Source organism: Rhinatrema bivittatum, chromosome 1 (genome assembly GCF_901001135.1).
Source record: "Rhinatrema bivittatum chromosome 1, aRhiBiv1.1, whole genome shotgun sequence".
NCBI classification, from domain to species: Eukaryota; Metazoa; Chordata; class Amphibia; order Gymnophiona; family Rhinatrematidae; genus Rhinatrema; species Rhinatrema bivittatum.
In genome coordinates this window covers 340,279,715-340,295,642 of record NC_042615.1, presented here as the reverse complement: position 1 = coordinate 340,295,642, position 15,928 = coordinate 340,279,715, and the positions used below count along the sequence as shown (strand labels likewise).

The 15,928-nt window shown below is 43.5% G+C and overlaps 1 protein-coding gene across 1 annotated transcript in view; it reads right to left on the bottom strand.

Moving 5' to 3' along the window:
• Nucleotides 1-15,928, bottom strand: part of LOC115090114 (serum albumin-like) — a 44,795-nt gene that overhangs the window by 12,183 nt on the left and 16,684 nt on the right. The window contains exons 7-11 of the mRNA XM_029598832.1: nt 10,985-11,114; nt 8,732-8,946; nt 5,074-5,206; nt 3,305-3,402; nt 1,020-1,158 (exon numbers count right to left, since the gene is read on the bottom strand). Coding sequence (XP_029454692.1) covers nt 1,020-1,158; nt 3,305-3,402; nt 5,074-5,206; nt 8,732-8,946; nt 10,985-11,114 — 715 coding nt within the window. The remainder of the gene's footprint in view (nt 1-1,019; nt 1,159-3,304; nt 3,403-5,073; nt 5,207-8,731; nt 8,947-10,984; nt 11,115-15,928) is intronic.

Below are 15,928 nucleotides of genomic sequence, written 5' to 3'. Positions count from 1 at the left end.
AAATAAAACGTATTTGCTCCAGATCTGAAAAAAGTCATATAAATACACCCCTTTAGATTATTCCTAAAGCTCATCCTGGAGTAAGCTTAAATAAATTATGTCATTAATTCTAGCTTATTGCAATGGGTATTAAAGGATAAAATTTGCTGAGGTTGAATTAACCCAAGAGAATATGAAAATTCCTTTGATATAACTAATGTGAGCCACTAACCAGTGTTACAAAATATACTTTAAAAGGATTCTATATACAGTGGTTAGTTCAAAAAACAAATCTAACCAGTTACCGCCAAATATCCAAAACCCCCATAAAGAAGAAGATGAGGAGCAGCTTGGTGGTTTGGTGACTGCTATCTATTCTAGAGGACTCAATTCCTGATTCCGGTTTTCCACTCCCAGTGTTAGGTGGGCCTGGAGGTACTGCAGATTAGAGATGTGAATCGGAACCAGAATCGGATCCGATTTCAGTTCCGATTCACATCTCTACTGCAGATGCAGCATTCACAGTCCCTGGCAGGAGGGAGTCCAAGTCATTGAGCAAGGGAGACACCTAGAGGACAGATTTGGGGCCCTTGATTATAGGCGTTCTGGAAGGAACTCTGGGGTATGATCCCTGGCAGAGGACTGTCACCGCAATGACAGGACTAAAGTAAATTGGAAAGGGATATGAAATAGGAGAAAAAAAATCCACAGGTTGTTCTTAATAAAGGTTCAAGGAGCTAGTTCCTGGCTCTAGTTTTCAATTGAGCTAGAAGCAAACAGGCATAGGAGGAAACTGCCAGGTTAAAAAATGAAAAGAATAAGTTGGACCATCTCAGAGCAGTTTAAATATAAAACAAAAACTCAGGACAGTATACAAAAGAGAAATGAAAATCCATTACTGGTATGAACTCATGTGCAGTTGTTATCAAGATTAAAAAAAATATATATGTATATCTTTGGAAACTTAAAGGCAAATTATTTTGATGGAAGTGAATCATCTTTGAAACTAGGGGAGGTGGATTTCAGGAAAAGATACTCACGCCCGTGTCAGAGCAAAACATTTGTTTCTCCTCAGGATCTTCACAACACTTCTCTGCTACGTTCACCATTTTTTGTGTCAGGTCAACAATTTCTTCAGCTCGAACTAAAGGCATCTTCACTGTGTAGGCCCTGATAAGCCTGAAACCAGAGCCATGATTTACTTATATGCTAGAGCATGTCTCCCATCCTGAGTTGCAGCAGCCCAACACGAAACTAAAAGAGCTAACCTTAGCAATATTTTTGGCAATAGCAGCACAGTTATAAGTGGTAAAAAATTACAAGCCATGCCCAGTACTAATAACTCAGCCCATTGGGGACAGGAAAGAGACCAAAATCATGCTGGCTGGCTGTTTACAGGAAAGATTATTTGCATTGCTTGCTCAATAGTTGAGAAATTTGCATGTTTTATTTTTGACCAAAACAAAAAACAAATGCAAACTAAGATTAACTGATATCCAAGACATAGTTCATTTGAACATTATTTACATTAGTTAAACATAGCCTTAGCTCAGTGGGGAAAGAAAGAGATCCATGAGAACATTATTGGGGCAATTTTCAAAATTGTGCGTTTTGATGCAAAGTCCACAGGCACTCGTACCCATGGGCTTTGCACCACTTCTCAAAGGTCCACACACCTTTCCCCTTTGATAATTGCCTCCCAGAAAATGTACCCCCCAGAAATTTGCACCTCCTTTTTCTGTGGGGTCATTTTTCCTTGAAAAGCAAGGTGCCTCATTCTCAAAATGCAAATTGTTGCATCCACTGTCCTGACCCCATCCCAGTAACGCTGCCACGAAAACGTAAGTAAATGGCTTTTGAAAGTTGCCCTTCCCATTCTTAGGGGCCGTTGCTGAGCGCACTATATAACCTGCGATTGGACGCGGGTTGAACAGGCGCTAATCAATCCCCTAATGCAAAAAGGGGATTAGCGTCTATTCAATGCGCATCCGATGCAGACTGAATCTAATAGCGATCATAACATGCAAATGCATGTGAATGAGGCAATTAGGCATTCACTCCCGATGCGAAAAAAAAAAAAAAATGTGCGTCTCGGACACACATTTAACTGTCATCTATTAACGCCTGCCTGGAGCAGGCGTTAATAGCTGAGCGCATCTAAAACAAGTACAGAAAAGCAGAAAAAACTGCTTTTCTGTACTGCCTTCTACTTAATATAGTTGTGATATTAAGTAGGAGGAAAAACTTAAAGAAACAAGTTTAAAAAAAAAAACTCTTGGCAGTCGGGTGCAGGAAATGGATGCTCAACTGACGAGCATCCATTTCCTGAACCCCCGGCATCAGTTTTCCTAACCAGCAGACGGCCGAGTTAGTAACAGCGATTGGGTTCTCATTAGCCTCTAGCGCCTCCTTGCTAATGTGACCCTCCTACTTTAAATATTGCATGCCACCCACCTTGGGGGCGCCTGGGGCGCGTTAAGAAAGCGAGCACTGACTGCTCAGTGCCTGCTTTCTACGTATATTTATTTCATCGGCTCCTTGTTCAATAAGAACCACCTTCTTCTTTTAGAGAAATACCAGGTTGCCAAGTGTCCTTCTGCAGAGCCAGTTAATAGGAACTGTGCTAGGGGGGAATGAAAGCTATTACAAAATCTCTGAAGCATTCTAGGAAAATGCTTATGGTTTATATGGGTCAATGGGTTTTTCTGGAAGATAGGAAGGGATTTTGTGATCTGTCCCACAGGTCTCTATTTTTTTTTTGAAACTCAGAGGATACTGATTTCTTTTTGCATACACCATAGCCCAAAGCCAACCATCTCCTGACTCAGCCTAAATAAAATATTTTGTTTTGCAGCAGGAAAGAACATCCCACAGAGAAAACGCTCCACTTATTTTGTCACGCGAACATATTTTGCAGTAGAAATATCCCAGAGAATGGGAAAACAAGTATTCATTTATGTATTTTTATTCATTTGCTATTCTACCTTTTTCTTGGGAAAGGCACAATAATGACTACTATTGCATCTCTGCCTTTTACTTATAAATATTTTTTCACTCTTAAAAGCTGTTTAGAAGCAACAGAACGTTTGTTGCATTAAAGGATCTGGCAAAGCCAAGGATTCAGCCGCAGGTCTAAATGAAAGACCCAAAAGAAGGTGCCAGGCACAGCAGCAAGTGCCTCCCTAATGCGGGCCCACCTATGGGATTCTTGAGTAGTCGGTAATATACGAATAGCTCTGATCATGGTTAACCCACACCCCCACTGGGAACAAAAGAAACCAGATTTCAAAAATGGATGGATGGAAAGGTTTGTATTGTCCCTTACGCATTTTGGAATATATAGGGTCCTGATTTGTGAAGCTGCTCGCAAGAATGTTTCAGCACAGCCTTGGCCGCGGCAATTCTCTCATTGAGCTGGGTTTCCTAAAATGAAAGACAGAAAGAAGAAAGTTATTCACAGTTACTAAGATGTCCCCTCTGGTTACTGTTCCCTCACGTTCGGACTGTTCCTAGCTGTTACTGTATTATACGAGCTCAAGCATATCATACAGCCCCCCCCCCGTTTCCCCTTCCCCTCTGCACAAGCCCACCCAGGGGACGAGAAGGTCAAAAAACGTTTCCAGGAAGAAAATGTGCAAGCATGTAAAAGATGTTCATCTGCCCCGCTAGGGGGCAGTGTTCTAGAAAACCTCTTCACGAGAAGTCTCATTGATCTATTTGAATTGATATTCTTTCTCCGTACTAGGACAAATCCTCCAGGAAGTTATACTGCTGTGGCAGTTTAGCATGCGTAAGGGATGGGCTGAGGAGCCATTTACTTTTCATTTCTTTTGTACTATGACTGCAAATTAAGCATTCCACCTGCCCCCGCCCTTCCCCCCAGACAGAGAATGGGGAAAAGCCTTAGCAAGCCAAGTCCTGTAAGTGTCTCCTCGGATCGCGTAAGTCTGCTTTTGAAAAACAATATTTCTTGGAACATTATGAGCCCCTGATTAATATACAAATGGATTATCACGGGCACCTGTTTTTTTTTTTTCCTTTCCTCTCCTTATCTGCTAATGCGCACACTGTGTGCCCACACTCATGCACACTTTTCTCGGGGGCGGGTGCTGGGATGTAAGACTTTCAGTTCTTCTCTGTACACATAACAAATAATTCCTCAGTGTTCGTTACTCATGTTTGCATGTTGTCTGTTACTAATATGTTAGCGTAGTGTCGTGCTGGATTGCGGTGCTAGGTTGCTTTCGATAAGCTGCAGTTTCCTGTTCTGTTCAAGTGACAATGAACCCTCTTTTAGATCCGAGGCACAGCTGAGAAAAAAAGACTTATGGAGTTTCTACTCACTGACCAACAAGAGAGCTTCCTTCTGACACAGTTGCTGTCCTGTTGATCCCACAAGTCACTGAGATTTCTCAGGATATCTACAATGCCTATTCGTTTGCCTACATTGAAGACTCAGTATATGCACATCATTTTCACCTGCATATTCGTTGTGGATATCCTGAAAACCTGACTGGTCATGGGGGTCGCCAGCACAGGTTTGGGAACCACTGCTCTAGTCTAGACAACAAGTTTGCTGGATCTGTTCTTCAAGCTGAGCTGGACTGACTGTTGCTTGCAATTTGTTTGCTGTGCTGAGTGGTTTTTTTTTTTTTATGTCATGGTTTACAGTACTGGCCTGGCCTGCAATACGGTACCACAAGGCATCTTACAGAACACGGATGTCCACTAATCTGATTAACTACCGGAGTCACTGAGAAAACCGAACCCCCCCCCCCCCCCCCAGTGTGGCCCTAGTTCCCTGCCAGAGAATATGCCGCACATACTGATGCGATACTCTCTAGCATAATTTCGTACTTCAAAACTTCCCTTCCCCTATAAACATAGAAACATAGAAATGACGGCAGAAGAAGACCAAACGGCCCATCTAGGCTGCCTAGCAAGCTACGCACTTTATCCATTTTTTCCCCCTTTTTTTCCTCTCCCACCTGTTTCTATTGACTTCCAGTACCCTCCAGCCCTAATTCCCCTCCACCCCACCACCAATAAAGCAGCCTTTTAATCTCTTTTGCTAGATGGAACAATGCAAAGTACCGCTTTGCTCAGGCATTCCACAGCGTTTTCTTGGGGGCAGCAGTTTTTCAGAAACTGTTCATAGTTGCTGGCAACGATTAAGACCTGTTGAACAGACAAGTCCCGGCGGTCCTTTGCAAACGCACACTCAAATCTGTAAAATTCCAGACATTTTTTTTACGTCAGGATGTAACAAATAGAATACCAGCAAACAAAAGAAAGTAATATTAGCATAAAATAAATGCAAGAATTTTTTTTTAAACAATTCATTTGTCAGTTAGAACGAAGACTGTGACTCATTTTCATCCTTTTTTTTTCTTCTATTTCATTTCTGAGATATCTTAGCGCGTTAACATTTGTGGGCCATCCCGCCCCGCTGGAATAAATCTTAAGTAACTCGGAAAGCTGCCACGATCATCCCCATGCAGGCATCACACTTTTACCCGAATGTAAGACGAACAGCTAAAGATTTCTGTCGCGAGGGTAGGATCGTGAGAATAGGTGCTGCATTCAGTAACTTTTGTTGATAAAAACATGCAAATATAAGACATACAGTCACATTTAAAAAAAAAAAAAAAGAAAAAACTGGAAGGTAGGCTGCAATACTTTTTATTGAACCCCCAAAGTAAAGGCGATCTGCTAACTTTAAATCTTTTATGTTAAACACACTCCCTGTGCTAGAAGGGCTATCATAGGCACAGGTAATGAGGGTTGTACTTGAGTCACCTGAAATGCCCATGGCGGATGATTATAAACAGGGAGAAGATTTTAAGTCAGCAGATTCCTTTAATTTTTGGTGAATGCTCCTATCTGGCCATGCTGGTCTGGTTTTTTGTTTTTTTTAGTGTTACTTTTATTGAACCAACATGAAAGGATGCTGTTCTTCAGGGTATTTAAAGATCACATAAATGTGATACTTCGAGAAGAAACGTGTGTGGTTTTTAAAGCTCCTGTACTGCCAACATCTTTGTGAAATCTTTAAGTTGGACCAATAAAATGTATTACAGTCAGCAAAAAAAAAAAATCTAATCTAAGCAATTTTGCCATTATAAATAATAAAATGGGTAACTTTAGCACCGTAGTAGGCGGGAGATCTGGGTTTGATTGCCCCGATCATTGGACTCAGTCAAACCTGGGTGAGCAGCAGGGGTGGCACATTCAGGCCTGGGGAGGGAGGGAAGCTGCCTGCTGCTGTGGTATCTCCTGCCAGCCCTCCAGCAGCACCAATGGTACATCTTGGAGGTGGCGCCACCCTAGCTCACGGATTAGGGACAAAACAATGGAAGATCCAACCCAAAAAAAAAAAAAAGGTTTTAATTAATTAATTAATCTGTAACTTCCAGAGTTTGCTTATAAGGCTTTTTCCTGAGCTCTCGCATTCTTACTCTGAGTCATAATAAGTTTTTTCCCCTAAAGTTTGCCATGATAAAATGTCAGCCCTACTGCCTACCTGGCAGGGTGTACCATGAGGAGTATTAAGCTCAGAAAATATGCTAACCTGCTATTTGTCCAGGGTTTCCCCATCAATTTTACAGAGTCGCCATCACCCGTCCTTCAGCTCAGTGAGAAGAAATGGCGCCTCAATACAATTTAGATATTGAGTTCCATTAATATCTCAACCTAAGGCCCAGAAGCGTGCTAGGGGGGGAGGGGAGCGAGGGAGGCGCTCAGCCCCGGGTGGCAACAGGGGGGAAGGGTGCCATTGCTTCCAGCAGGAAGGTCCCGCGGTGGCGCAGAACCAGGTCCCGCGCAACCAGGGGTGCATACCGTGCATTTGCACAGGGCAGCACAACCAGGGGAGGCAGCGAGCCGGCGGCAGCAGGAGAGACCATGGGGGGGCCCGCCGGCAGCCAAAGAAGCAGAGCAGCTGCAAGAATCCGGTGCTCGAGCCGCCAGCGGCCTTCGAAGAGGTCCGCATTTTGTTTCCGTGTGCGCCCACGCGCGCGCACACAGAGTTTCCACTCTTCTCCCCCACCCCCCCCCCCCAACAGGAAGGCCCGCGGGGCCCTGATGGATAGGGCCGGTGAAAGCCTGCCTTCCCTTCCCCCTTCGGGCTCCCAATGACGATGATGCAACAGAGAAGCTCGTGCCATCTACTGCATGCATGCTCGAGCAGGAACAGGAGTGCATGGGAAGGGAGGAGAGCGACTGAGGGATTTAAGTAGGAGAATGGAAATTTGAACATTGAAGGGAGAACAGGAACACAGATTGGGTGTGGGGGGGGGGGGGATTGAGGGAACGAGCAGAAGGGAGGGGGACAGAGAGTGGCCACAGGTGGGAGAGAAGCTTGGGTATGGGAGAGCAGGTGTTTGGATTGGGGCTGGGGACAAGAGCGAGAATTGGGGGATCGAGTGGGAGAGCAGTAACGCTGGGAATGGAGAGAGAGGGGGGAAGAGGAAGGACTGGGTGATGAGGTGGGGTGAGGATGCCTGTGGAAGAAGAGCAACGACTTTGTGATTGAATTGTTGTGTGTGTGTGTGTGTGGGGGGGGGGGGGGGCGCATGGCTGCCTAGGGCACCTAATACTCTTGCACTGGCCCTGATGATGCTGCTCATCCTACCATGGCCCTAAGATATCAGACGGTCCACAGGGCCATGGTGGAGCTCGTCCCACCACGACCCCGAAGATAACAATAGACCATGTGTGTATGTGTGTGAGTAACTGAGAGCAAATGTGTGTCTGAGAGCCTGTGTATTTGTGCATGTGTGTCTGTGTGAGAGCCTGTGTGCCTGTGAATGTGCTTGTGTGAGAGTCTGTGTGTATGTTTGGGTGCCTGTGAGAGCCCATGTGTCACACATAGGCTCTTACAGGCACACCCACAGACATAATGTATCTGTGAGGGAGAGGGAGCCTGTGTATGTTAGAGAGAGGGAGCGTGTGAGAGAATGAATGTGTTATGTGCATGTGTGTGTGAGAGAGAAGATAAAATTTGGGTGTCCTTACATCCCCCAATCCACAACAATTTCAGAGTGACTGGAAATCAAAAGATTACAGGTATGGAGAGCAGGAGAATTTTTTAAATCCTTATTAGTTGTAATTATTGGGTATAATTTGATAATTCTGCTGCTTCAAAATATTTTTTTTTTTGAGGGGGGAGGGAATAAAACATTTTTTAATTATTGCATTTTTTTTATTCATCAAATGTTTTGTGCGTGTGTTTTTCTGGGTACCCCAGTTCACTACAATCTCAGGATGACAGGTATGGAGAATGGGGGATTTTTAAAATCCTTACTAGTTTTAATTGCTGGGTGTTATTTGATGTCTGCTGTTTTGAAATATTGTATCGATTTTTAGGAAATTTTTTAAAATGTGTACAGGAGTTCTAATTATTGAATACTATTCCATTCACCAGCTGTTTTGAAATGAATATTTTTTAGTGTGATGTGTCTGCTGTTTTGAAATATTTTATCGATGTTTAGGAAATTTTACAATTATATATTGGTGGGGGAAGGGTGCCAAAGAAGTATCTGCCCCAGGTGCCAAATACTCTAGGTCCGTCTCTGGTAAGCCCCCCCCCCCCCCCCAAAAAAAAAAGGAGCCTATGCTCCTAGTTTTCTTTTTTTTTTGCAGTGAAACAGTGGGAATCTTTTCTTTCTGGATAATTCCACGCTTGTCAATCATCAAGGGCATTGAAAATATTTCGTCCAAAAAATAATAAGAGTTTTCTGAGTTGCATTACTTTGCGAGGTGGATGTCCTTTTCTTGTTCAAACTGCTGGCACATCTTTGGGTCCTGTATGTACTCAAGGACTTTGGCAGCCAGTCCCTCAGGTTTCTCATCGTCCTCCTTCTTGATGATGCAGTCTCCTTTCTCTCCGATAGGCTTATCACAGCATTCTTTCAGATTGCTTGATATCTTCTCTTGGTTGCTGCATGTATAGTCTGTAACGTCCTTCTATAAAAGTGGAAACAAAGCTCAGGTTACATCACTACTTATGTACTTTGGGGCCAGCTGTACTAAACTTTCTTCTTTTAGACACAAATTGGGAAAAATCCCTTTAAAACATCTGCCCTTTATTCTGGGGGTGTGGTGGGCACAGTTGTTCTCTGACCTTCCTCCCAGATAATCTAACACAAAAGAAAACTGAGAAAATCAGCACAATTCACTGAGGCGCACTGGAAGAGGATGAGGCTGTCCCTTCGTTCAGGTCAGCTTGTCAGTCCTGAGTCAAGAGACATATCCGAAGGCAAAGCACGAGATCCCTGGCTTCCATTCTGTGAAGTTAGGAGATGTGCCTAAGAATCTCCTCCATGATGGCCTTAATATCTTGTCTACATTCTCAGAAAAAAAATAAACTATCATTTATACAGCTCAGGAATTTTGCAGAATAGAAGCCCATGTCTTTAGCCTTGAGCAAGATAGCTTGCTACCATCCAACCCTCATTACTGTCATCTTGTGCAGTCATTCACACAACCAAGCCAGGGCTCCTGAAACTCTACACCCAGCACTGCATTCTACAGGTGGACATTTGAAAATGTCTACCGCAGGCATTAGAAACTATGTAAAGCTAGCTAACTTCCATATGTCTCTCTCACTGGTTTTCTCCATATGGACTTTGCATATTATCACAGTTCTCAATGTGGTAATTTGTGAGTTGTCTCAGTTAAACACAACAAATACATTTTTATTTATGTATGCATTTTATACACCGTCGTTCCAATAGAAGATCACAATGGTTTACAAAAGCGACATTAATATTATAGGTCAACACAATACCTAAAATGTAAAAATAGCCAGCTGAAGAACTCCTTAACCTTTGCTACAGGAATTGCACCTAAAATGCTAATCAGTTCTTCAAAAGTACCCCTGGCAAGTGGTTAAGTCTGAGTTAATTTCACTATAATTCTCCTTAACCCCAGTAGTCAAGAGAGAGTCACAAAGACTGCTCATTGACTTGACATAGAGTTACAGAGCTTTTTTGTTTCTGCGTCACCAGCTGAAATGTGACTCTGCTCAGCTGATCTACATAAAATAAGTTTGTGATCTCAGTCCTGTTTCCAGCAGACAAGTGTCCACATCATTAAAGATAACATCACAGTTTTGAAAGTAACTGGTACCAAAGTCAGTAGTCTCATCCAAATAAGGCCGAACACCACATGGGAATGAAGAATTCCAAATTATGCTCTCACCGCTAATGGCATTCTCTCTGGGGGGGGGGGGGGGGGGACGGGACTGAAGTATATTGACAGGGCAGTCTCTCTCTCCCTCTCACTGTATACTTGTTACAAATGAGTGATGCATGGAGAGGCTTCAACTGCAGCTGCCCGTGTTATACCTGTTCTATGGATAAATGAAGGATTTTAATGTCCCGTGCTGTCAATAAAGCACTTTTCATACACTATCTTCCCTCATAAAAAAAATACAATAAAAAAAACACACACACTGTAAGGTGTTAAATAATGGGAAAAAAAATGAAAAAACACCCATGTAAGAATTACAAATTATATCTCCCAACATGCCACAAGCAGCATCAAACCCAATCCATGAACCAGTTGGGGCCTATTCCATACCAGGACATTTGTGACACTGCACTCCCAGGGACTTAGAGGAACTGGAGGAAACACATTTAAAAAGTGTAAAATGAATATACTTTAGCAGTGAACACCTGCTCCATGTACTTTGAAAATGCTGTACATTACAGCAGAGAGTAGCGCTATCTTTTACTCTCCCACTAAACTGCAGTAGGATAGAAGAATTTAATTTTTGAGAAGCAGAGCAGAAAAATATCCCACTTTTATCCAGAATGAGGGATTATGTTTTAAATGAGGGTGTGCAGATGAGAGCCAGTTAATCTGTTTTATGCAGTGAACTGGACTAGATTATCCACATCTGAAAAATGTTAATGCAGCACACAAACCAAAGAAAAAGGAAAAGTCAATTCTGTTAATTTCTGTTTGATGTAGAGTGCTTAAAATGGTTTTGTGATTTTACCCGTTCAAGCATACACTCCAGCATGTCCCCACTGCAACATTCCTTATGCAGGTGCGTAATATCTCCTGAAAGTTTGATTAATATGTCAGAAGCAGCACTTGGGTATTTCCGGCATGCATGAGCAAGTTTTCTGGGGGGAGAAAAGAGAGAAAAATGTCACAACCTTTACATTTCATAACAGGATTCTGAAATTGATAATACTTCGTCATATTCCCGGGTTGTGTTTTAGCAATCCTGAGATGCTTTATAGGTTAGAGGCTGGGGTTCAGAACATTCCCAGCTTGGACGCTGATTCAAATCCCACACCCCTAATCCATAAACAGATTTAAGAAGAACGAGAAACAAGAGTGGAGAAAAATGGTCTTGTAATGTATTTGTTTTGTTTCTCAAATGTCCCACAGTCTCATTTAACATGTCTGGCTTTCAGGAAATCAGGCAGGCCTGTGCGTGGAATATATTTTCCTACCTCAGATCTCCTGCTTATGCCACTAGATCTCATGCAAATTCAATGTAGATATCCCAAAAATCAGACCTGTAGATGAGGCTGCAGGACAAAGCTTGAAATCACTGCTCTAATACCCGCGTTACCAGATCTCTCATCCCAATCATGATCTCCCCCTTTACTCAACTTCTGGGTCTTACACTATTCTCATTGACTCTATTCAATGCTCAATCTCTCACTAAGAAATCACATATTCTAAACGATTATCTCCTCGACTCAAAGCCAGACATCTGCGCTATAACGGAAACCTGGCTTCAACCCACAGACATAGCCCTGATAAACCAACTACCTACACATCTTTACAACTTCTTCTCTATTCCCAGACAAAAAAAGAGAGGCAGTGGCCTGCTCCTGGCGGCCAAGAAAGAACGTAGGCTAACTCTACAACCAGCCAAGTCAACATCTAAATTAGAATTTGGCCTGATCAAATCTGACCAGCTTCAAATCCTTCTCATTTATGCTCCGCCAGGTCTCCTAGACACCAACGCCTCCCCCATTGTAGAAACCATAGCTAAACATATCAACCTAGATGCCCCCGCTATGATCTTAGGAGACTTCAACTTCCACATTGATTCAATACCTCTCTCTACCAACTGCGAAGCATTCCTCACCTCCCTCAAGGCTATGGACTTCAAACAAATTATCAATAAGCCCACCCACAAAGTAGGTCATACTTTAGACCTCATCTTCATAAACTCCGGCCTCTCACATTCTACCCCCCCTGAATGCACCCCAGTCCCCTGGTCAGACCATTCATTGATTTCCACCACCCTCACGAGAAAAGAAAATCCCAACTCTCACCCCACTCAATCCACATTTCACTACAGGAGATCATTCTCTCCCGAGGTCCTCAATGAGCATCTAACAAAGAAGCTACTTAATCTAGATGTCTCAACCCCCAACTCAGCTCTGTCCTCATGGAACAGCATCACAGAATCAGTAGCAAACAAAATATGCCCTCTTACAACCAGAAAAATCAATCAGACGTCTAACAGGAAACAACCATGGTTTTCCGATGAACTCAGAAAACTTAAACAAAACCTCAGACAGAAAGAGAACAAATGGCGTAAGACCCCATGCTCGAGCACACTAGCTGCCTACAAATCAGCCCTCCACTCCTACAGGACCTCCACTCTTCGAACAAAAAAAGATTTTTATGCCCACAGAATCCACGACTTCATTTTTGACGCCAAGGCCCTATTCTCATATATATCGGATCTCACGAGAACCATCACCCCATCCATCCCGGATGATCAAGCACAATCAAAGGCAAACGAACTCGCAACTTTCTTCCAGAGCAAATTAACCAACTTACTAACACTCCTGCCCATCAACCCCAACTGCACTCCCATCTCCATCTCTCTCTCATCAAACACCGGAACCACATTGGATTCATTTGAACCCACATCTGCCCTAGAGATAGAATCCTTAATAAAGAAAATGAAACCCTCATACCATCCCCTCGATCAAATTCCAACTAAACTACTCCTTTCAGTACCAGACGCCATTTCCAAACATTTAGTGGATATTATAAACTGCTCACTATCATAAGGAATTTTCCCGGATGTACTAAAACTTGCCACTCTGAAACCCCTGCTCAAGAAACCAAACCTAGACCCTAAGGAACCCATCAATTTCCGCCCCATCTCCAATCTCCTAGGATTAAGGAAAAACTAGTCAATAACCAACTATCAGACTACCTGGAAGACCACAACATTCTCCACCCAATGCAATATGGATTCCGCAAATCTCTAAGCACGGAAACCCTCATCTCCCTCACAGACCACCTCCTCATGGGGCTGGACACTGGGCACTCCTTCCTTCTAGTACTTCTTGACATCTCGGCTGCATTTCACACGGTGAATCACTCCATTCTCCTCAAACGACTTTCAGACATCGGGATAACAGGATCAGCCTTCAAATGGTTCGACTCCTTCCTCAGTAACAGAGGATACAAAGTAAAAATCAATAACAAAGAGTCTCCTCGCATCAACTCCACAAGAGGTGTATCTCAGGGCTCTTCCCTGTCACCCACACTCTTCAATATATACCTTCTCCTCCTCTGTCAGTTGCTTTTGAATCTAAAACTTAAACACTATTTCTATGCAGACGACGTACAAATTCTGATCCCGATAACCGAATCCCTCTCAAAAACACTTAAGTTCTGGGACAACTGTCTCCAAGACATCAACCACCTCCTAACGAACCTAAACCTAGTTATGAACACATCTAAGACGGAACTGCTCCTTATATCTCCCAACCACAGTGATAACCTTCACTTGACCCACACCAATACTCTGGTCAGCCAAGCAAGAGATCTTGGTGTTATAATTGATAATCAGCTAATTCTAAAGAGGTTCATCAACAACACAACCAAAGACTGCTTCTTCAAACTTCAGGTGCTAAAAAGATTCAAACTGCTTCTGTACTTCCAGAACTTCAGATCGGTACTCCAGGCCATTATATTTTCCAAATTAGACTATTGTAATTCAATTCTACTAGATCTTCCCGCCTCTTCCACCAAACCTCTTCAGATGCTGCAAAACTCAGCCACCAGAATCTTAACAAACGCCAACAGAAGAGACCACATCACACCTATCCTAAAAAATCTGCACTGGCTTCCAGTAAGCTTCAGAATTTTACACAAATGTCTCACCATTATTCACAAATCTGTTTACAACCAGACCCCTATCGATATCCAATACCCACTCACTCTCCACACGTCTCCAAGACCCATCAGAGAAGCTTACAGGGGATCGCTTCACCCCCCCCCCCCCAGCCAAATCCACACTCCACTCAGCCACCAAAGAGCGAGCCTTCTCGACAGCGATGCCTACCATTTGGAATGCTATGCCCCCAGACCTCAGACAAGAACCCTGTCTATTGACATTCAGAAAAAAACTGAAAACTTGGCTATTTCAACAAGCCTTCCCTTAATTTGGGACCTCCACAGCTACAGGCACACTCCAAGGCCCTCTAATCGTCGCACTGCCTTTACCGCTATTATAAATATCGTTGTATTGATATTGTTAGTTCCGAGTTTCCTTTGCCACTGGCTCCTCTTCTTCCCAGTTCAACTACCCCTGTTTTATTGTAACTTTCGCTATCTTCTTGGTTATGTTAATGTTATTTCTCCTTGTTCCATGTAAACCGATATGATATGATCTGTATCATGAATGTCGGTATAGAAAAGCACTAAATAATAATAATAATAATACATGCTCCTGCTTCATTTGAGCTAATAAATAAGGCATGCCCAGTTATTTCTTTTTCTCTTCATTATAAGGAAAGTCCAGACAAAGCAGAAACTAAGGAGCAGGGTTGGGGAGCACTGTCTCAATGTGTGCTACTGCACATTAGACATGATCTAGCCATTGAGATGTGTTGAATCCTCTTTCATTATTTCAAACAAGAAAAGAATTGCATTCCAGTGGAGCAGGAGTTGAAGCAGCTCATGCAATGGAGATATCTGGGCCAGGCCAAAAGGTACAGCCTCCCCCAGCTCTGCAGTCTCAGAATGGGTGGCCCTCCTCTCGCTCCTCAGTATCTCAGAGGGAACGTGTCCCTTTGAAGAGGCTGCAATACTCAACATGTCAGTATCATCTATTAGAATTAGGGCTTGAGATTTCAGGTGAGGGTGCCTATTGGGCAGCGCATGTCCACCCGTCTTTCTGTCCATCTGTCCATATTCATCCTTGTGGAGGTGAAAGTGTGCGTGTGCAGCCGCACACACCCTTGCTGAAGTGGCGGTAACATGCCACGTGCAAAGGGGCCCAGGATCCAAGAGGAGCAGAGGGAGCCATCACTGCTCCTCATCTCTAACTTCCCTGCACTTTAGAGGGAGGGAGCAGAAGACATAGCGGGAGTCCATGCCACTGCACTTCTACTCTCATTGAAGCCAACTTTTCAAAATGTTTGGGGATGCTCAAGACAAAACACATTTCCCAGCCCTGGCAAAATAAAGAAGAAAAGGAAGAAAAAAAAAAGCATGGTGAGTCATAGGCACAACTGACTAGGATCAGATGGTACATCAGACAGTGGGAGGATTCATGCGGTCAAAAGAAAAGCTAGGAAAGCAGTGAAAGCCCCATTAGTTTTTCTTGCCTCAGCTCATCCCCATCAGTCACCCAATCCCCTATCCCACAGCCCATCCACACTCTCCCCTGTACACTCTCTCTCCCTCCAGCCCAGCCTGGCTCATCCACACTACCCACACTCTCTCACTCGCAGCCAGTCCTCGATAGTCTCTCTTCCCACTCCAGCACACACTCTCTTCCTCCAACCTATCCCCACTTATCTCTTAAAACCTCTCCTTTTATTTTCTCCAAAATCTCTTCTTCCTCTATCCTATTTTTCTCCTCCCTCTTTTCTCCCTATGTATAGGCATAGTATTTGGAAGCAGGTCGCTTAATGCCCTCCTGGCTCTTCCACTCCCCCCCTCC